Source organism: Liolophura sinensis, chromosome 11 (genome assembly GCF_032854445.1).
Source record: "Liolophura sinensis isolate JHLJ2023 chromosome 11, CUHK_Ljap_v2, whole genome shotgun sequence".
Taxonomy (NCBI): Eukaryota; Metazoa; Mollusca; class Polyplacophora; order Chitonida; family Chitonidae; genus Liolophura; species Liolophura sinensis.
In genome coordinates this window covers 5,724,035-5,746,799 of record NC_088305.1, presented here as the reverse complement: position 1 = coordinate 5,746,799, position 22,765 = coordinate 5,724,035, and the positions used below count along the sequence as shown (strand labels likewise).

Below are 22,765 nucleotides of genomic sequence, written 5' to 3'. Positions count from 1 at the left end.
TGTTTTCAAAATGCATCTAGATTTGTCCTTTACTGGTGTAATTGGCTTAATACTTTAAGAGTTTAAACCTCAGTTAGCGTACCTAAATTCCTAGCCACTTCTTATGTAAGAGTCTTGCTCAGGAACAATGAAAAATGGTTCGACAGTGTCAAGGACTATTTAAGTGTAAATGACGGTCAAGATGGACTCAAAATTAAACTTTAAAATGGTCTGCAATGTATTCTTATTAGTCTCATTGTGTGTCCATGGGCTCCTGATGAATGGGAAGATTTTGGTGCAACTCAGATTCAGATAACGTGATTCTTCAGCCTTTTCGTATGTTTTATCAAGCGTATTCTGAAAGTATTAGTCAATGTGGACTGGTAAAATTATACTTTTTGTGAAGCGCTGAAACTGGGCAATCCAGCCAAACCCGTTTAAGGGATAAATTGCACTGAAAGTTGCTGTGTCATATGCGAAAAGGTGGCGGAATTAAGAGTAGCTTACAAAAGCTTCAGCAGAGAATGTAAGACACCCATCACATTATTTATTTATATGTTTGTTTCACTGGTGGTTTAGGCAATATTCAAGATTATTTCACTGACATGACTGTGGCCAGCATTATGGTGGGAGGGGGTGGGGTATGGGGGAGGGGGTTTGGGGTGGTGGGTGCCACAATTACTAACTGAATGTTATTTTACACTTAAACATACATGTACATGTTTCAGATCACAGTCAGATTTCTGGGTGGAGAAAACCACACTGTCATGAGTCAACACAGAAATGGAAGTTTTCACTTCATAAGAATGAGTCCAGACAAGATACTGACCTGAGTCAGACATGTAGCTGGGTGACCTTGACTCGGACCTGGATCTCTTCTTCTTCTTTGTCTTGTGTCGGGATGAGTCATCTTCTGAGTCAGACTACAACAAGATATTTATTTATATTTATTTGATGGGTGTTTTATGCCGTACTCAAGAATATTTCACTTATACGACGGCAGCCAGCATTATGGTGGGAGGAAACCGGGCACAGCCCGGGGGAAACCCATGACCATCTGCAGGTTGCTGACAGACCTTCCCACGTACGGCCGGACAGGAAGCTAGCATGAGCTGGACTTGAACTCACAGCGACCGCATTGGTGAGAGACTTCTGGGTCATTACGCTGCGCTAGCGCGCTAACCGACTGAGCCACAGAGGCCCCCACTACAACAAGAAATAGAACAGATGATCAAATGACAGGCTGAGTGTTCATCTGGCAGACAATGTGGGGAAATCCATCCAATTAATTATTTCACTTTCCTCAGAGGAAACCATGACAAGGACAGAGTGAGTCAGTGGTCAGGAAACCAGGAATAGACAGGGTGAGTGGGTGATGAGGAAACATAGAACAGACAGGGTGAGTGGGTGATGAGGAAATGTAGCAGAAAAAGGGTGAGAGGGTGATAAGGAAATGTAGCAGAAACAGGGTGAGTGGGTGATAAGGAAACATAGAACAGACGGTGAGTGGGTGATGAGGAAATGTAGCAGAAACAGGGTGAAAGGGCGATGAAGAAATGTAGCAGAAAAGGGTGAGAGGGTGATGAGGAAATGTAGTAGAAAAAAAGAGAGTGGGTGATACTAAAACCTAGAACAGACAGGGTTAGTGGGTGATGAGGAAACATAGCAGAAACAGGGGGTGATGAGGAAACTTAGAACAGACAGGGTGAGTGGGTGATGAGGAAACATAGCAGAAACAGGGGGTGATGAGGAAACTTAGAACAGACAGGGTGAGTGGGTCATGAGCAAACTTTTCACATGTAATATACATCATACTGGAGGGGGACATTTGGTCGTCAACCACTGTGAATAGACACACAAGTGACAAGAGTCAATGCCTGAACCAACTTAAAACTGACTTGACCTCATGGTCATGTGAACGCACACATTTTAACAACTGGCTTGGATTCTGACCGGTTCAAATTTGATCTGGTTTAAATTTTGGCCGTGTGAACTTGAGTATAAGGTCCGCGCCTCCCCCACCCACCCAGCAGCAGTGAGAGTCAGGGAATCTGCAGTCTACTTCTGGAGTCATCGGTTATATCACAAAAGGTGAAGAGTAGCTGATTTGTGGTGAAGAGTAGCTGATTTGTGGTGAAGAGTAGCTGATTTGTGGTGAATATTCAACTTTTTCTTGCGCTTCATAAGGGGTTTATGGTACACACACAAAAGTTGAAGTCCTTACTGATTTTGAGCGTGAGCGTGATCTCTTTAGCTTGTGTTTCTTGGACTTTTTCTTCTTGGTGTGATGATGACTACAACTCTCCTCCAGTGCCATCAAATACTCCTTGTACAGCCGGATTCTCTCTGACTCCAGTGTGATGAGCTCAAACGCTGACTCTCGCTCAAACTGACTCCGCACCTGACACAAACGTGTGAAACAAAGGCATACATTATTTACTTAACGGTGAAAAGTCAGGATTTTCTTCACTGATAAAAGTGATATCTCACTTTTGTTATTACACTTTGATATTACACGCCCAATTACCATGACGCCAAAAAAGAAACACTTTGTTTTATGGCCTTCCACACCGAGTATTATGCCTTCAGGGGGATGAGGTCTTAATACAAACATGTAATACAATACAATTCCTACGTCATGCTATAAACATGTACACAAATCTATCAAGGCCTACAGCTAAAGACATTGCTTAAATTTGTTAAAATAGACAAAATCATGATAATGTCAAAATATAAATACTAAATAATATAAATAATAAAACTCAGACATAGCATCACAAAATGCATGACAAACTCAGACGCAGCATCACCAAATGCACTACAAACTCAGACGCAGCATCACCAAATGCACTACAATCTCAGACACAGCATCACCAAATGCACTACAAACTCAGACACATCATCACCAAATGCATTACAAACTCAGACGCAGCATCACCAAATGCACTACAAACTCAGACGCAGCATCACAAAATGCATTACAAACTCAGATGCAGCATCACCAAATGCACTACAAACTCAGACGCAGCATCACCAAATGCACTACAAACTCAGACACAGCATCACAAAATGCACTACAAACTCAGACACATCATCACCAAATGCATTACAAACTCAGACACAGCATCACAGAGTGCACTACAATCTCAGACACAGCATCACCAGCTGGACCTTTCCACATATACAAAGAACTTACAGGCAAAGGTCAAGATAATTGTTACTAAAAACAATGAACAAAAATTGAATTCATAGAGGTTTTAAAGTTTGATTGTTAGTTCGAAATTTAAATTAACATTTCACTTACTCCCAACTGCCGGTTTGAATATGTACACAGATGCCATAAAACAAGAGTTAAATACAAAATCTGATTTGACTTAAAATGAAGAATTGGAATGGTTTTATTGGCCTGTGCTGAAGCTCTTCAAATGTTTTAACTTCATTGTATTTAAACACAAATACACTTAATCAATGTTGTGGAGATGACAAAAACAGAAAATGTTTCTTCAGGGATTTCCACGAACCTAACATTACAGTGAAAGAAAGCTAAAATATGAAGTAGGTTCATCGTACCAACAACTGAGACTGTGTAAAAAGGCTTTCATTTATTTTTTAGATTTTTTTAAGAGTGTTGAAATATTTTGAAATCTATGGTGGGCTTTATGGGCGGCATTGGCAGTATTTAGGAACTATGATGTCACATTATCTTTCTGGTTTTCCTGATGAAACCAGGATAGTACAGCACATAAAGCACCACCTTGTAATTCAAAGGTTTAAACGGCTTTAACTCTCTTCACAAAAATCAAACAAATAAATGAAAGTATTATAACACATAGTTTTAAATTGTCAGTGTGATGAACCTCACATTTTAGCCTTCTCATGATTTGCAGCAGTTTGAAGTACGATTCATTGACATTACAAAAACGTTCAGGTGAAGGTTATTAAAGGCAAAGAAAACACTAAAATGAGAACATATATATCAAAGGAAGGCCATTCAAGACTGTCTAGGAAGGCAGCTTGGTGTGTTTTTCCAACCAAGCAACATGGCTTAAAAGCATGCGATTCTAAAGTGGTCTTCAGTAACCCAGAAAGTATCAATGACATTACATTAATTTTTCTGGCTTGAAACTGTTTGTTTTCCAAGAATCTATATGCTAATGTATTTTGAATGATGACATCTAGTAGTCGGTGCGTGATAAATGACAAAATATGATGTGACATCGATGGTTCAAATATAGTCAGAAAAGTTTTAAAGTCTTCAAGTTTCAAATGCATATTTTTTAATTACTGGGTTGAAAAAATTGTAATAAAATAAATATTTTTCTGGACAGAGTTTAATGGTCTTTCATCATGACATATACTTCACATTAGTGTTTTCTTTAATGTTTGCGTTTTGAGAATACAATTTTAGTACCATAATTGGTCAATTTGGAACATAATATAAAATGATATATACCGTATTACAAAATACTTTCAAGGACTTTGCCCAAAATAAACTCTTTTTGAAGGACTTTGAAACCCTTCAATAAAATCAAAGTATTCTCAAGGGTTTCAAGTTATTGAGTGTCTTAAGACTTGAAACATGGCTACAGTTAAAATGTGCTGCTCTAAGAAGATTAACATCTGTACACTGATATTTTAATGCAGAAAAATATACCAGCCACAGTTTGAGTTATTTCCTGTTCTTAGTTTGTCTATTTAAAGCACTTGCAATTTATGACTCAGAGCCGTGAGCAACACCAGATAACTTACATCTTCCCACTTTGAGCCGACATCAATGGGTGGAGAGGCCTGTTTCAGCATGGACTTGAATGAGCTTTCCAGTTTTCTCAGCTGACAAAAACAGAAAGTACACAATATACACACTATAACATGTTCATGATTGTGAGGCTTGGACTGGTTCTGATAATTTGTGATACATTGCATGTTTGAGTATCTACGAGAAAATCCCTATAAACACTACAACATGTTCATGATTGTGAGGCTTGGACTGGTTCTGATGATTTGTGATACATTACATGTTTGAGTATCTACGAGAAAAGTCCCTATAAACACTACAACATGTTCATGATTGTGAGGCTGGGACTGGTTCTGATGATTTGTGATACATGACATGTTTGAGTGTGTATGAGAAAAGTCCCTATAAACATTACAACATGTTCATGATTGTGAGGCTTGGACTGGTTCTGATGATACGTGATACATGACATGTTTGGGTGTGTATGAGAAAAGTCCCCATAAACACTACAACATGCTCATGATTGTGAGGCTGGGACTGGTTCTGACGATTTGTGATACATGACATGTTTGGGTATGTATGAGAAAAGTCCCTATAAACACTACAACATGTTCATGATTGTGAGACTTGGACTGGCTCTGATGATTTGTGATACATGACATGTTTGAGTATGTATGAGAAAAGTCTCTATACACACTATAATATGTTCATGATTGTGAGGTTTGGACTGGTTCTGACGATTTGTGATACATGACATGTTTGGGTGTGTATGAGAAAAGTCCCTATAAACACTACAACATGTTCATGATTGTGAGACTTGGACTGGCTCTGATGATTTGTGATACATGACATGTTTAGGTATCATGAAATATGATGACAAAACAGCATTCTGAGTAATTCCAGACAGGTGAAAATTAATAAATTGCAATTAACATCAAAGCATTTTTTCCTTCATACCTCAACCACAAATAGCTAAAAGGCAAAACTGGGTTCTGGTAATGTCAGTGATACCAGCTGCACTATAAGGTCACAGAAGTCACTCGGAACTGATTGGCTAAAATTGATAATATGGCAGCGCTTTTGGTTATTTCAATTTGCATAATTTTGCATACTTTGAAACGTGATCTCTCAGCTGTGTATACACATCATAAATATATTCATTTATTTATTTATCTGATTGGTGTTTTATGCCGTACTCAAGGATATTTCACTTATACGACGGCAGCCAGCATTATGGTGGGAGGAAACCGGGCAGAACCCGGGGGAACCCACGACCATCTGCAGGTTGCCGACAGACCTTCCCACATATCATAAATATAAAAAGATTTTAAATTTCCTGTGGCTTACTCTATCCATGCAGCTATATATCTGGTCAATTGTTGACTTTTTCTCTTAAGGCATGTCACTAGCAGTTGCAAATAAACCAGACTGAATGGCCCTGCTTGGCGTTCACACCCGTAATGTCAACCTGATTCATAAGCAAACGCATTGATCTGGGTAAACAGTATAACAGTATCTCACCTTTCTGGCTTCCTCTTTCAGCCTTTCTTTCTCTCGAGCCTCTGCCTTCTCTATCAGCTAGAACACAAAAATATACACATATACTGGAAGGCAAAAACTACAGAAAACTCTCAGGAACCCTAGCAGGAATATTTAGTTTCTTTTTTTCACATGATTAGTCCATGTAACGAACAACATATTCATTTCTTTAATTTTCAAAAAAAAAAAAAAAAAAAAAAACTGCGGGAGAAATGTAATTCTTTGCATTCAGCACAACTAATGTCTTGTCTTTTTAAAGTTTGAAGAATTAGGGTATTTATTTATTTGATTGTTGTTCAAATAAACAATACCCAAGAATTTGTTTCTTTTTGTCAGTCTAGGCTTTTTAACTTGGGGCCAATGATCTAACCGATACCCAATTTTAGCTCCTTGGAATACATGGGGTAACATCACAGTTTCCAGTAGCCAAACCAGGAAGCATTTGGCCCCTAAAATGCCTTTATGGGCCACTTGAAATCCATTCCCCATAAAAAAAAAAAAAAAAAAAAAATTCAGTATGGAGATGAAACTACATTGGCTGGGTTGGTAAACATGTGTTTAAAAGTGTTATACTGATAAAGGATTTTTTAAACACTTGGTTTTTATTTCTTACTTTGGAGTTAAGGATGTGACATGTAAACATATGAAAGTACATGTACAGAAAAGCTCCTCAGCCTTTTTCTTGGGGCATAAAAATGGTTTTAAATTACAGCTTTTGTAACGCCCCAAGGGTAAGTACATAAACTAAATGGTCTACTATGGTGACAGCCAGGGTGACAGCTATCAAACAACTCTGTTCAAGAAAGCCTGACCAGCATAAAACAGTGGGGTTATTAAGAAATACAAAATATACCTCAAAAATGAACTTATGTTTTGTCATTCTTTCTGGCATATCTTTCTTCATTTTTGATAATACCATACTCTTTGTTTTGAAGAACTTTTTCATGTATACTGTAATCTAGACAGGATAATACTGTCACAATAGCACAAAACAAACAGCTTCTGTACAAGGTTGAGGACTGAGGGGAGTGAAGGACTTACACTGTTGTATGTGAGCTTGATGTTGCCAGCATCCAGATTTGAGGCTCTCTTGTCCGTGCTGATTACCCCGGCAAATTCCTCGTAAGTTGTACTTATCTCCACAAACACATTACGCTCCTGTTCAAGACATAAAATTCACAGCTTTCAATATCTTTTTGAGTAGAGGGCTTAGCTACCAGCAATAGCTAACTCACAGACATTTTATCTGATTTATTTAATTGTTTTTTTTTTTTTTTCACCGTGCTCAAGAATATTTAACTTATACGACAATGGCCAGCAACATGGTGGGAGGAAACAGGGACATGACAGAGAATTAAATGAAGTAAAACACAAAATATATTTTTTTCGCCAATGTAAGTGGCTACATGTACCTATTTAATTTTGTACAGAAGCAGTAAGTATCTGGTAACTGCCTTCCAATGAAAACCTTTCACTTACATGGGGATGCGGCCACTCCAGTTTAAGCTGTTGTTTCACAGTAGAATACTTTTTTTCAATGTTGGGGGAGGATATAAACTAAAACCTTAAAGTCATCTGCATGTAATTTGTGTAAAATATGGACAATCTAAGCAAGTTTTTTCTGCTGAAGACATGAAATACAAGAAAATCACAAAAACATCAAGATCAGACAAAATAAAGTGGTTGATTTTTAGTTTTATTTTGACCCCATTTTTTGATCTTTTTTAATGCAGGCTCATCCATAAAACAATAAATTGGTGTTATCTTAGGCATGTAATTGGTCAAGCGGATTCAGCTTCGAACCATCAAGGTTGGCTTGACAAGCGATAAGTCAAAGCTGAAGTATAAACAGGCGAGCAGCCATTCTAGGGGAGAGAACTGTGACAACTCTGTGTCTGTACCAAACAAATTTTCACGAACCTTTGTCGACACTGGAATAACATCTTGTCCCTCAAAATTGAAGAAATTAAACCTGGACCAATTCACAGTACTTACCCGCAAAATTTCCTTCACAATTTTCTTCTCATCATGGAATCTTGCCTTGAGATCTTCGACATAAAATTTAAACAGATCCAGAGGTGTAGATCCTGAAAACATAAATTAGATAACATGAAACAAATTGTGGAAAAACAAAACACACACATAAACAGAGACATAAGTGAAAAGTGACGTAAGCCTAAAACAACAAGGCAATCAGAGAATCCTACCAGCTGGCCTGCTATAGCAGTCCACTAGTCAGTGGAATCAGAGAATCCCACCAGCTGGCCTGCTATAGCAGTCAACTAGACAGTGGAATCAGAGAATCCCACCAGCTCCACCTGCTATAGCAGTCAACTAGACAATGGAATCAGAGAATCCCACCAGCTCCACCTGCCATAGCAGTCAACTAGACAATGGAATCAGAGAATCCCACCAAATGGCCTGCTATAGCAGTCAACTAGACAATGGAATCAGAGAATCCCACCAGCTGGCCTGCTATAGCAGTCAACTAGACAGTGGAATCAGAGAATTCCACCAGCTCGTCTGCTATAGCAGTCAACTAGACAATGGAATCAGAGAATCCCACCAGCTCCACCTGCTATAGCAGTCAACTAGACAGCGGAATCAGAGAAACCCACCAGATGGCCTGCTATAGCAGTCAACTAGACAGTGGAATCAGAGAATCCCACCAGATGGCCTGCTATAGCAGTCAACTAGACAGTGGAATCAGAGAATCCCACCAGATGGCCTGCTATAGCAGTCAACTAGACAGTGGAATCAGAGAATCCCACCAGCTGGCCAGCTACAGCAGTCAACTAGACAATAGAATCAGAGAATCCCACCAGCTGGCCTGCTATAGCAGTCCACTAGTCAGTGGAATCAGAGAATCCCACCAGATGGCCTGCTATAGCAGTCCACTAGTCAGTGGAATCAGAGAATCCCACCAGCTGGCCTGCTATAGCAGTCAACTAGACAATGGAATCAGAGAATCCCACCAACTGGCCTGCTATAGCAGTCAACTAGACAGTGGAATCAGAGAATCCCACCAGCTGGCCTGCTATAGCAGTCAACTAGACAGTGGAATCAGAGAATCCCACCAGCTGGCCTGCTATAGCAGTCAACTAGACAGTGGAATCAGAGAACCCCACCAGATGGCCTGCTATAGCAGTCAACTAGACAGTGGAATCAGAGAATCCCACCAGATGGCCTGCTATAGCAGTCAACTAGACAGTGGAATCAGAGAATTCCACCAGCTGGCCTGCTATAGCAGTCAACTAGACAATGGAATCAGAATAAAGATAAAAGTTGTGAAGTGTTGTTGTGGTAAAGATGTCATTGTGGGGAGATCATGCACAAAACTAAGGCAGTGGTCTTTGATAAGCAAATTGTAAACTGCATGCAGCAATCCGTGAACAACTGAATTGCTGCGAATGGCTGAGCAAATGTTGAGATGTGGTACTAAAAAAACTTTAATGTGGTGTTTTCGAGTACCAACTCGCTGGAGTGGTCTGTGAACTATGGGTGTCCACTGCAACCCTCTGATTGGCTGAGCACATACTCAGCTGATAACACTTACTGTCTGCGTGGATGGTTTAAACACTCCGTTAAACAATATAGGAAGGCACATGTATCTGCCAATACTGTGCATACAAGGTAAATTTATACACTATACAAATCTTATAAAGTAGCTAGAGAGACAAAAGGTTTATCTAGACAAGTGATTGCATAAGAAATTTTAGCCCTTCAAGAAAGCCTTGTAGAAATCTATGTTTACTGGAGAACAGAATGAGGTCAATCTGAATGTGTGCATGATGTCCACAAAACAGGAAAATGGTAAAATCGCCAGAGGAACCCAATACCCTTCTTGCTTTCCTATATGTAGGTAGGAATGTGCATAAAAATTGTAGCCCTACAGAGTCCATAAATGTTATAAACAATAAAGTTACAGAAACCATGCATACAAGAAATTGTTGCCCTGCATGGAGGCTTAATTTCAAATTGAAGTTTATATAACTGGTAAATTTTTGAATTGAAAGTCTATCAATTAAAATCATTAAAAGTACAAAAACATGGTAGTTTTTACCAAAGATGTCAAAACCTGATAATTTGACCAAAAATGCATCCGTTATTTATTATCAAAATGAGTAAATGTCCAAATCATATGCATCATTCCCACCAAGTTTCATAAAATTGATGTGAAAACTGTGAGACTAGCAGACCCGAACATAAAACTTTACTCAAATCAACTGACCCAAACATAAAACCTTACTCAACTGACCCAAAAATAAAACCTTACTCAACTGACCCACACATAAAACCTTACTCAACTGGCCCAAACATAAAACCTTATTCAACCGACCCAAACATAAAACCTTACTCAGCTGACCCAAACATAAAACCTTACTAAACGGACGCAAACATAAAACCTTACTCAACTGACCCAAACATAAAACCTTACTCAACTGACCCAAACATAAAACCTTACTCAACTGACCCAAACAAAAAGGCTTAATTGGACATTAAAACCAACACCAACACCACTTTTCCCTCACACTCACAATACCTCACCTTACTTCGTAACGGCGAGCTAAATATGAAATACACAAGCGATCTAGAAGTTTTAAGGAAGCCCAATATTTCCTCTCCCGGTTTGAGCTGTCAGTGTAATAGTTACATGTATGTCAAAGCTTTTAACACAACAAAAACAGCCATATGTTTTCTAGAAAATGAACAAAAAATGGAAAAAAAATCAATTCAATATGACCAACTATGCAAAAAAGTCCACAAAACTGTGCAAGTCCAAAACAGGACAAAAGCAGCAAATAATTTTGTCAAAAACTTGTCATGTTGAATGTACATGTATCTACATTACAAAGTTTCAGTTCGATTTGATTATTTATTTATTGGATTGTACTCAAGAATATTTCACTTATACGACGGTGGCCAGCATTATGGTGGGAGAAAACCGGGCAGAGCCCAGGGGAAACCCACGATCATCTGCAGGTTGCTGCAACACCGTCCAGCCTTCGGCCGAAGAGGAAGCCAGCTTGAACTGGACTTGAACTCGCAGCGATCGCATTGGTGAGAGGCTCCTGAAGTTTCAGTTTCAGGTGACCCTACTGAGCGTACACTTACCTGGCTGGCCCAGCATGTTGTGGAAGCGGACATCCTGGCTGATCACTGGGTAGAGATCCATCCATAGAGACATGGAGTTGAGACGCCCACAGTCATGAAGCTCCTCTAGTAGTGCCTGTCAGTAACAAGGTGGAGGGGGGTAATAGTGCTCTTCATTTTGCACAGTCAAGTTCATAAATAAGTACACATGAACAAGGTATTATGTATTTCTCTGACAGAAAATATTACGAACAAGGTATAATAATCCAATCTAATATTTTGTTTCCGAGGAAAATATTAAAGCTTTCAGCAAATGTGTTTTGCAAAACTTGCACAGGAGACACTGTGCAGACACTGTGGATGAGGACTCACACAAAAAGCTTCTCTGTTTTTCCGTTGCTGGCGTTTTAGTCTCCGCCTCTGTTGTTCCTTCTCATCATCGTATTCAGCTTCCAAAAGTCGGATGTGGTCCTCAAAACAGATCAGAGCATCCTCCTTATCCATATCTAACAACAACAACAACACACGCATCAACGGCTGAGAGACACTAACACAAATGAGATTTCAGCATTCAGAAGTAAAACAGTGTGAAAGAAAAATTTTATATTCATTTAATGAGTAGAGCTTAAGACCATGTAAAATTCCAAGATTGAAATAAAGTTCCCAATTCCGTGACATCCGAACAATTAATTAACCAATCATGTCTTCTGCCATACACGTGAGGTTAGCAAGAGAGCCGAAAAAGGTGGTTACTTACTGTTTGTGTTGCCAATTCATTTTTAAACAAAAAATCTCCCTCCTTAGGTTATCTATGCTTAAAACTTTTTCAAATTTCTCGTAACTTTTTCCTAATAGACCCTTTCTAGATGATATCGCAATAAACCAAGGTGATTTACAAGGAAAGTTGAGCAAACCTTATTTGCAGTAGTTTTTTTTGAAAGGGATGACATCCCAGACAGATTCAAGTAAATGTACATTTGGGTAAAATACACTGCGACTATACCTAAAAATAACGACAATTCTCGAAATGCAAATAAAATGTGCATATATACGAAAGACCAATTTTGTGAAATTTCTTCTAACTTTTGGGACAACTGGTCTCATCTTTTTAGCCAATATACATGTAACTGTACCAGGAATATTTAGTGTCTTTTTTGTCTCACATGGTTAGGCCAACTAATGAACAACATCTATATTTCCTTACTTTACCAAAAAGATGGGAAAGAAATGTAATTCTCTGCTTTCAGCACTACTAATATCTGTCCCAAAAACTGAAAGGGTATGAAATGTGTACAAGAAATGCCATGAAGACCCCTATGGAAGCTTGGAGTACGTGTCCTCCTTACTCTGCAGATCCTGGTCCTCTGTAAATCGTGGGTTGTCCAGCAGCATCTGCTGAGCCTCCGACCACGTCGTACTGTAGGTTAAGCTCAAAATACTGTCCAGGATCTCCTTAAACACCTCGATGTTACGCTCACGCAGGGTCTTCGCCTCTTCCTACCAAATACCCAAACATTCAATTTCTTTGAGTCATGTTTTATGTCTTACCCAAAAAAAGAACACTTGCCTTCCCTCAATGTCAGAAAGGTTTATGCGTGTGTGAACACCAGGCATGGAACTAAACGCAGTACTACAGGAATTTTGAAATATTCACACCAGGACTGGAATTTGGCAGATAAAACATTTGCTTTGATAAGAGAAAAAAATCCATAATCAGTGAACATTTTTATTCGTTTATTTACTTTATTTCAATGTTGTTTTATACCACCAAACTCATGAATTTCTCAGTCTAATGTACAAGCGAACCTTTTCCCTCTTGGCCAGTAAATGGACGACATCGTCGAACAGTTCTCGTCTGTCTCTGTCGCTAACAGTCCGCCACATCTCATTGTCGCTGAATATATCGTCCGCTTTCCTTTAATTAATCACACAAAACAAGCAATTAATAATACATGTACATATCCTCACCATAATGCTGGCTGCCGTTGTATAAGTGAAATATTCTTGAGTGTAGCATAAAGCATCAATTAAATAAATAAATAAAAATCTTCATGACTATTCAAAATTCAAAAAGACAATTACCAACAATTTTTTGCACCTACTCTCTCTACCCCCGTTTCCCACAGAAAAATACAACATGCCATTTTATATAAATTGCCTTCATGAAATAACCTTCATATTTCCAATTTTGTGGTACAAGACCCAGTATTCTGCAGTGTGATGAGGTCAACAGTGTCAGGTTCTCACACACAATCCATACATGATGAAGCGAAATAGTGAAGGTGTTTACAGTTTTATAAATGGGACATAAGTATCAAGAAGCCTGTCCCCAGACAGTCTCAACTCACCAGTACTTAACTGTGGAGTTCATTTTGTCACTGTTTAAGTAAAAACATCTCCAAATCTTCCTTGGCCTGCTTAGCTTTCTGTCTCTGTTCCTCCTACAATATCACAGACAAACAATCTTTATCATTACCACTACTACTATCATATTTCACCTAAAACTTGTTATGTACAATTGCACTTTCAGGTGCACATAAAGTCCTGAAAATGATACCATCTGATGCCAACATCTTGATCAGAAATTGATAAGAGCTGAAAAAAAAAAATCTTTAATTTGCACTAGAAAGTAGCTGAATTGATCCCAATGATGCAAAATGCACCACTTAAAAAATGCTAAACTTACACTTGGCAAATACAGTACATAATGATAGATACAGACATCACACATACTTCACATATACCGCCAGCATTATACTGGGAGGAAACCGAGCAGAGCCCTGTGGAAACCCACAACTACCTGCAGGTTGATGGCAGATCTTCCCACGTATTCAACCAGTCTGGACTCAACTTGGGTGTCCCGAACTACATGTACTCAGCTAAATCAACTCCTAACCAATCATATTGCATCAATTTTCAGCCTTCAGGATGATGGCTGAATGAATTGTTTTCCTGCTGTGAGCATAGGCACAACCTGTTTGATTAGCCTGGGGCTGTGGAAATTTCTGGACCATCGACAATACTGAACACCATTAGCTCAATAAAATGCTCTCATAACTATCCAACATTGGCAATCCGATTTGTGCCCAATCTCACCTATTCTACTAGTGTAAGTGCATGTAACATTGTGGCCATCATGATTATTTTGTACACAAAATTTTATGATACAGATATATGTCATTGTACCATCTGTTTTCTGTGTCCATCTGTTTTAAAATCAAAGCTTACATTTTACATAAAAGGGAAAACTTGCATGAAGATAGAATTGAGCCAGGCTGACTGAGTACTTTGCCAAAATAAAACCTGATCCAGCATGACCAATAAAATCTGAAAGGCTGTGGATTATCTACTGAATATTGTAAATGCCATTTTATTCGCGGGCATAAACTTTTGCAGTTTGTGTAAGAAGACACATACGCGGGGAATCAACTTTCGCAGATTTTTGGACAACTGATCACCTCACTCGGGAGGACGACGAAGGATTAAATGTGATATAAAATAAATCCACTGTTTAATTCTCATGCATCAGCAGTGTGAGTGAAACTTTGAGTGAACTGTGACAGAATCTGAGTAAAATTTCTCAGAGATCATCATTATGAAAAGGAAGTTTGAAGTGCGGAAACCCCAGAGCGATATATCAGGCGCGTCGGAAAGGTGATCGGAAGGCAATCACAGTCTCTCATCACATGTATATCGTATCACGTACACATGCCCAGTACAAATTATCGTTTTGCATGTCTCTTACCGCGGCAATAAATCATCAACAACAACAACTTCGCATTGTGGCGATACTTAGATGGGGTTAAGCCTCTCTTAAAAGAAAGCGAGATTAAATGACTATCAAGTAAGCCGGATTTGCGAAAGCCAGAATACATTCTAATTTGGTATTTCTAATTAACGTGTCTGAAAAAGTATTAGAACTGTAGTGCTTGTTAAAGAATTAATAACTGCAACGCATGCTAACATTAATAAATTGCTTACACGGGTTTTATATTTGATGGCACTTATTTTCGCGCAAATGTGTTTGCAGCGAAATCCGCGAATGTTAGTACCACGCGAATAAAAAGGCACTTACAGTAGTTGTGAAGAGAGCCAACTTACCTTTTCCTCCTTTGCTTTCTGTGTCTTGTATTCATTGAACGCTTGCTTTTTCTCATTGAGATGTTTCAATGCACCGTAACGAGGATCATTTATAATTAGTTTCATCGCCTGTTCCCATGATGATGCGGATGGCACTTCCTAGAGAGAAACAAGAGCATCATTTTCAGTCTACATCATTTATTTCATCATAAACCATAAAGCTTTTTAAAAATACCATACATGTATCATACAATATAAACCTAGCAATGATGAACTACACACAAAAGCAGCATGAAAATTTATTAATATAACAAGCTATTACATATTGAAATAGGGTTTTTTTCTGTTAAAATTTTCTTCTTAAAAACTGGCATGCATCTATGTGAAATGGATATTGTTTTTAATGCAACTTACGCACTTTACTTGATTAAATTGAAAAGTGCCGAAATTAAAACTTTATTCCTTCATAACACACACAAACACACAAAAATAAGTGACATGAAAGTTGAAAAAGGCCCAAATAGCTACAGTCAGCTTCTGCACTCAGTTTTTCACTCTGTGTCTGACCTTTTCCTTCAGCAAGGTTTTGAATGCTTCCATGGCTTCCTTCTTGTTCCTGAACGTCAAAACCACTTCCTTCTTTGGCGGTTCCTCTTCTTCACTTTCACTAAAGACAGACAGATTTATAGTTAATAAACAAATACAAAACTAAATAAACATACAAGTCAATAATGGCTACGAAATCAATGACTTTCACTTTCATTTTCACATGGTGAGCTATGTATCCACATTTAGTCAACAATCTTGCCATTTAGATTTTAAATCAACACACAGCAAGAAAGCAAGGGTTTGTTCTCTTGCAAATAGTGTTGTGCGAATCAGAATGCAGTGAACATAATGCCACAGGTCCACTCAGTAAGAGTCTCACAAAAGGTGTAGTTGAAGATCTGGTCACGAGTGAGAAAGTTTGCCAGCTTTGTCACTGGGCACTGCAGTTTTATTCACTGATAAAACCTCCCCTGAGTATAAAGTGATATATTCTAGAGTGTGGCACTACAAAACAATCAATAAAAGAAAAGACAGCATCACTTCTGTATTTCACCTTAAGTTTGTTAGGCACTTTCTGAGGCATATACAAGTCTTGAAATGACACTTTTGATGATAACACCTCATTTTTTTTTCTAAGACATTAATCAAACTCTTCTGAGGCTCTACAAGATAAATGAAGCAATCAGAATCCAGCAAAATGTGTCGTTTGGAAAATGCTAAACTTCAGATTAAATACCGGACATGGATGTCTTGGTTTAAGAGAAATCTCAAGGAATCTGTTGCTCATAACGGCTATGTTGTTTATTTTCAGTTTATGAAGTATGCCTGTCAGTCAGACCACACCTCGTGCTTACCTGTTGAGTCCTTACAGCACACACTCAGCTCTTTAGGCTCACTTTACATCACTGTCACCACAAGTGAATTTTGTACAGAAATCTTAAACAATTTGTTTCTAATACTGTAAAGTACTTAATTTTCCTGTGGAACTAATTTTCCCGGATTTCATGCTCAATAATTTGCTGTAAAAAATAATTCCAGCGAAAAAATATTCAATATTGAATCACATAGTACAGGTAGTAGTAATAATGATGTCAAATCTTTGCCAGGCTGATGGGAGTTGCGCTAAGAAAGCCCGACAGGCCAGCTAAACTTTTTAACAGCAGGGAAGGGTTTAAATATATGCAAACTCTGGTGCTAAGGCTTGGTGGGTATAAAACAAAGTGGGAGTTTATTCGTCTTCAGTTTGATCAATCTTCGCTATGCCCGTAAAGTGAAAGACAAGTAGATACCAGCACGTGCTGGCTTCTAATGAATGTCGCTCTGATACACGCTGTCCCATTGGCTGTGTCTCTCTTGTGGCCCAATGAGTGAGCTTCTAACACACTGTGAAGTGTGTACAACAACACAATGACAGCAATGTTTGTGGTTTCTGACCAGTGACAAGTCACTTTGCCAGGTGTTTAAAATTAATTCCCACAAACACATTTCTGGACAAAATCCGCAAAAATAAATTCCAGCGAATAGTAAGTACTTTACAGTAATACACTAAACACTTGCATTCTCTTCACCTGAAGTAGGCATAACATGATTCTAACCAACAACTGAAACAATTTTTTTGCTCAATCCTGATTACGCAGTTCAGCTCAAGGACACCAAGCTTGTCCAGGTGAGGTAATTCGACCATAAGGTGTTTGCCTTACCTGCTGTCCTCTTTAGGGGCAGGCTCTGCAACTTTAGCGGTAGTTGTCTGTGGGGGCAGGGAAATTGAGGCCAGGGTGGCCTGCATGGCTGCCTCGATAGCAGAGGAGGGCTGAGCAGGTTGCTTCGGGATTGGGAGAGGCATGGACCCTGGGGGTAGGTTCATCAGAGAGAGTGGGTTGACAACTTCAGGCTTCCTACAAAATAAAACATACGCACATGAACATTCACAATTCTTCGAATCAGCAACAACAGATCTGGAGCTTCTGGAAACCACAAAGCCATTTTTTGTCTTTCGCTAAATGAACAAATATTTCGCATTTTTAGAGGCCAATAAAAGTTATAAAAATGAACGTTGATGCTGAGGCTTTTATTTTTCATAACATGACATAATCCTACATGTACTTTCTGATACATGAAAACACCTTTGTAAGATCAATAAAACTCTCAGATTCAGACAAAATGCACAGCTTTGTCAGGAGTAAAATTTTAGGTTGTTTACCTCAAGTCAAAATTGAAGCCCTAATCACGGTGTCATCAGGAATTGAAATTAAGACATTTTTGTCATGACACAGCATTGGTGAGGTTGTCAAAGTTTAAAATTCTACGACACAATAGAAACCAATTGCTGCCACTGACATGTAAACATGTTAAAAAAAAAAATACACATAAAGCTACAAAAGAGCCAGCCAGGTGCTGGATTTGAACCTGTGATTTTATGTGCTGAACACCAATGGAGATTTGTAAGTTTGGCACTTCCATATACGGATGCTTCAGTACACACTACACCTCTATGATACTTTAGAGCGGCATTTTTTCTAAATTTTACAGATCATCTATAAAACTTATGAATGATCCCCAGCGTGCATGAGTAACCTGATTCTTCTCATTTCTGAGACATCTATTCTGCCCTTTGTAGCCAATACACTTGTAATTGTAACAAAAATACACCTTTTCACTTTTCTCACAATGTTAGCTAGACCAGCTAGCTTTTCCGAGAGAAAAAAATTGGGAGTGAAAGGTGATTTTTAGCTTTCAGCACCATAGGTACTGTATCTGACATAAATATAAGAAGAAAGAGTGAGTGAGTGAGTGCTTGGTATTTAAGGTCGTACTCAACAATTTTTCAGTCATATGAAGATGAAGGAATCCTTAAGATGTAAGTGACGTGCCTCCTTGTTGCAGGACTGATTTCCACCGCTCTTTTATCTTGTGCTGCTTCACTGAGACGACTTACCGAGGCAAGTAAGCCGCCCCGCACGAGCCATCATACTGATACGGGTCAACCAGTCGCTGCACTATCCCTTTCATGCTGAACATCAGGTGAGGAAGCTGCAACTTCCTCTCTTAAAGACTTAGGTGTGACTGGACCCAGGATTGATCCGGGATCTACCGCTCCTGAAGCGGACGCTCTACCAACTGTGCTATCCAGGACAGTCAAAAAGAATGACAGTACCCTAACTGTTCTACTTTTTGGGACATCTGGTCTGCACTCTTTAGCCAATATACATTTAAATGGAGCACAAATATTTAGTTTCTTTTTTCACACTCTTAACACATCTAACGGCATATTCGTATCTTCCCCAAAAACTGACAATGTAATTTTTTTTCATTTCAGCACGACTAATATCTGTCCTAAAAATGAGAAGAAATAGTGTAGCTAACACAAGGCCTTAGTCAGAATGCTGCCAAGCCTTACACACAACTTTTACCACAGATCTTTCTTCCCGATGCCTGTTCTACATAGAAAGAGGACCAGAAGTCAGGGGAGACAACCTCCACATCTTCTCAGTCTCACTGATGAGGGGTCCATCAGCTGAGGCTACAAACCAGGCTGTAGCCAAATCTGCCGGCGAAAATGTTTCAAACTTTGGAAATACACAAGAAGTATTTCAGGCATATGCTTAACCACACCAGCCAATTCTCAGATGGGCAAAATTATTTTGCTCCTAATTTAATTCACCACTCACTTGGCTTCCTCAGCTCTCTGTTTTGCTATCATGGCTGCAAAAAAAGAAGACAAAAGCTTTATGTCTCGTAAACCAAAGTTCAGATTCTCAACACAACTACATGTAAGTATCTGTTGAATAGATGATAGAAATACAGTTAAAGTGTTAAAGGTAAAGTAGCTTCGTGAATAAATAAAGCACAAGTATCTTTGTGAATCAGGAAAGCAGCTTTGTGAATAAATAAACTATAAGTAGCTTCATGAAAAAGGACAGTATCTTTGTAAATCGGGAAAGCAGCTTTGTGAATAAATAAAGTACAAGTAGCTTCATGAAAAAGGAAAGTAGCTTTGTGAATTGGGAAAGAAGCTTTGTGAATCGGGAAGTAGCTTTGTGAATTGGGAAAGTAGCTTTGTGAATAGATAAAGTAGCTTTGTGAATTGGGAAAGTAGCTTTGTGAATTGGGAAAGTAGCTTTGTGAATAGATAAAGTAGCTTTGTGAATAGATAAGCACTGTGAATAGGTAAAGCAGCACTGTGAATAGGTAAAGCAGCACTGTGAATAGGTAAAGCAGCACTGTGAATAGGTAAAGTGCCATTCATGAAACATATATTATCATGCATATGTGATAAATTACAATTTGCTCCACAGTTTTGTGACAAAAACATTTTACTTTCATTTCATTTTCATCTAGATACTTTTTTCTTAACACAAATGGAATCTGGATAAACGAAGTACAGCTATGGTCCAAAATACTTGTGCAGCTGGCAAAATTGACAAATGCACAAGCATAGTGACAATTTGGATATCAAACTGTTCAACGTACATGCACAACATGAATATAATGGAATATTAAGCACCCTAAATGACCTCAAATTTTGACCGCAAAAGTGCATTATTAAAGGGGAATAAATTTCACAACACATTATTTTTGGTGCTGAAACAATTTTCCAATAGAAAATGATCCCATGTTCCAAGTAAATCTCAAAACACCTTTCTAAAATCTACAGAACTCTCAGAATCAGGAAAAATGGGCAAAGTCATGGACAAAATTTACGGTTATTCAGGGTATCTGTTTGCTTTCCTGAGTTCAGATAAAATCCCCACCTTCTATTTCCTCCAGCTCTTTTGGTTTTGTCCACCGTGATTCCTTCAGCTCGCTATTATGATAATAGATCTTGCCAGTGTCAGATTTGTACTCCTTCCACGCACACTTGGACAGCAGACGCTGAAAGCGACAGAAAAGGCAACACTTGTACATATGGAAATGGTCACCTAAGGTAAATGACCCACAATTTTGCCCCAAAAAATTGCAATTTTTAGGGGCAAACAAGCATCATAAATTACAAACTTTTGAACTGCAACTTCCAACCGAACCTCAAAATACCTTTTCTAAGATCAATAAAAATTTTAGAATTAGGGAAATTTATGCAAATTAGTCATGGGTGAAATTTTAGGTCATTCACTGTATTTTTTTGTCATCCCTGACAATAAACGAAAAAAGACTTTATTTGTCTGTAGAAAGGGGGGACGAGGGGTAGATTTACTTTTTGGCAGGATACTAGCGATTATCATTATACATGCAGTTGTACGTGTACCTCTTACACTGCCAGAGGATGGCCACTCCATGTCACAATCTTCTGGAAATATAATTTCAACATACCGTCTGACATCAAAATTAAAAAAACTTATAAATGTATATGTGTGTCATCTCTTTTCAAAACATTCCATGCTTGTGGTGTAGTGTGCAGTGTTTATTACTTCCTCTTCGCGTTCCTGTAAACACTAACAAGAAAATGTTGACAGTGGATAAAATTTCAATATTTGTGGATTTCCAAATTCCACAAAGTAATAACGCAACGATAAAAGTGACGTAGGAATCTTTAAGTGCTAGATACAGAGTTCATTGCCCAACGTGAACAGGGAGACTGAAAAACTTCCTCCAGGCCAGCTGAATCTGAACTGTTCATGTGTCTTCAATTGTTATCTTCACGAGAGTTGAGAATTCCTGGACAGATTGGGCTATACAATAAATAGGTCACCCTGAAGTTTAAAGTGACCAAAATCACATACATGGGAAAATATAAAGTGCTACCATTTTAGCAATTTTACAGAGTAGGCACGATTGTTTCCATACCCCAGGAGTGCCCCTGCTTGCGCTGACAATACAGACATTGCTTCGTCATTCAGCGATACTAGCGTGGGGTGCGAGGAAAGCAACATCGTGTTTCCAATTTTCCCTAACATGGTGCATCCCACGGCCTAGTAAAGAATTCCTGATTAAAAGTTTCCTTATAGAGTTACCAATCAGACCAAAATTGTTGTTGCAGTTTCGTTATGTTGTCCCCCCCCACCTTCCTAAATAATTGAAGTTGTTTTATTCATTGTCTTCTCTATTAAGACAAAAAGTTCACCATGCCACTTACCTCTCCTTCTGATTTCAGTCCTTCTGGTTTCTCCCACACAGAGGCTTTTGTCAGCTGATTATAGTAATATGTCCTGCCATCCGGGGCCTTGTGCTCTGTCCATACCTGGGGGGTGGGATACAAAGATTACTTAGGACTGATACTAAATTTATTTATTTATCTGATTGCATTTCTAAGCTGTACTCAACCAATATATACCTTATACGACTGTAGCCATTATTATGTGGTAGGAGGAAACCGTGCTAAGGATACTGAGGAAACACAGGCCCATCTGCAGGCTGTTACCTGACTTTCCCACATGTACATTCCAAGAGGAAGTCAGTATTAGCCGGACAGCAATTGCATTGGTGAGAGGCTCCCAAGGTCATCGTGCCGGACTAAGATGCTATTCTATCACACTGTTAATTGCAGGCCTTGATCAAATACACATATTAAACAGATGACATTTCATAACAACATCAAGTGTGTCAACAATTAATAACATCAGTTCATGCTGTTTATTTCTTACCGAAAGCAAGAAAGCCGCCCCACCCGAGCCATTATGCCGATATGGGTAAGCCAGTTGTTGCACTATACCCTTAATGCTGACCTCCAATCAAGGAAGCCACAGCTTCCTCTTTTAAAGTCTAAGGTATGACCCGACCCAGGATTCATCATTGACCCTGGATCTACTGCCCCCGAAGCGGACGGTCTACCAACTGAGCCATCCGTTTCGGTCG

The 22,765-nt window shown here is 38.8% G+C and overlaps 1 protein-coding gene across 1 annotated transcript in view; it reads right to left on the bottom strand.

The window, feature by feature from the left end:
- LOC135478075 (pre-mRNA-processing factor 40 homolog A-like) overlaps positions 1-22,765 on the bottom strand; it is a 31,634-nt gene that overhangs the window by 5,456 nt on the left and 3,413 nt on the right. The window contains 18 exon segments of the mRNA XM_064758345.1: positions 809-902; positions 2,204-2,380; positions 4,729-4,809; positions 6,236-6,292; positions 7,295-7,411; positions 8,249-8,340; positions 11,369-11,483; positions 11,720-11,853; positions 12,694-12,844; positions 13,154-13,262; positions 13,696-13,733; positions 13,735-13,788; positions 15,449-15,586; positions 15,995-16,094; positions 17,677-17,871; positions 19,645-19,678; positions 20,728-20,848; positions 22,047-22,151. Of these exon segments, the coding sequence (XP_064614415.1) occupies positions 809-902; positions 2,204-2,380; positions 4,729-4,809; positions 6,236-6,292; positions 7,295-7,411; positions 8,249-8,340; positions 11,369-11,483; positions 11,720-11,853; positions 12,694-12,844; positions 13,154-13,262; positions 13,696-13,733; positions 13,735-13,788; positions 15,449-15,586; positions 15,995-16,094; positions 17,677-17,871; positions 19,645-19,678; positions 20,728-20,848; positions 22,047-22,151 (1,912 nt within the window).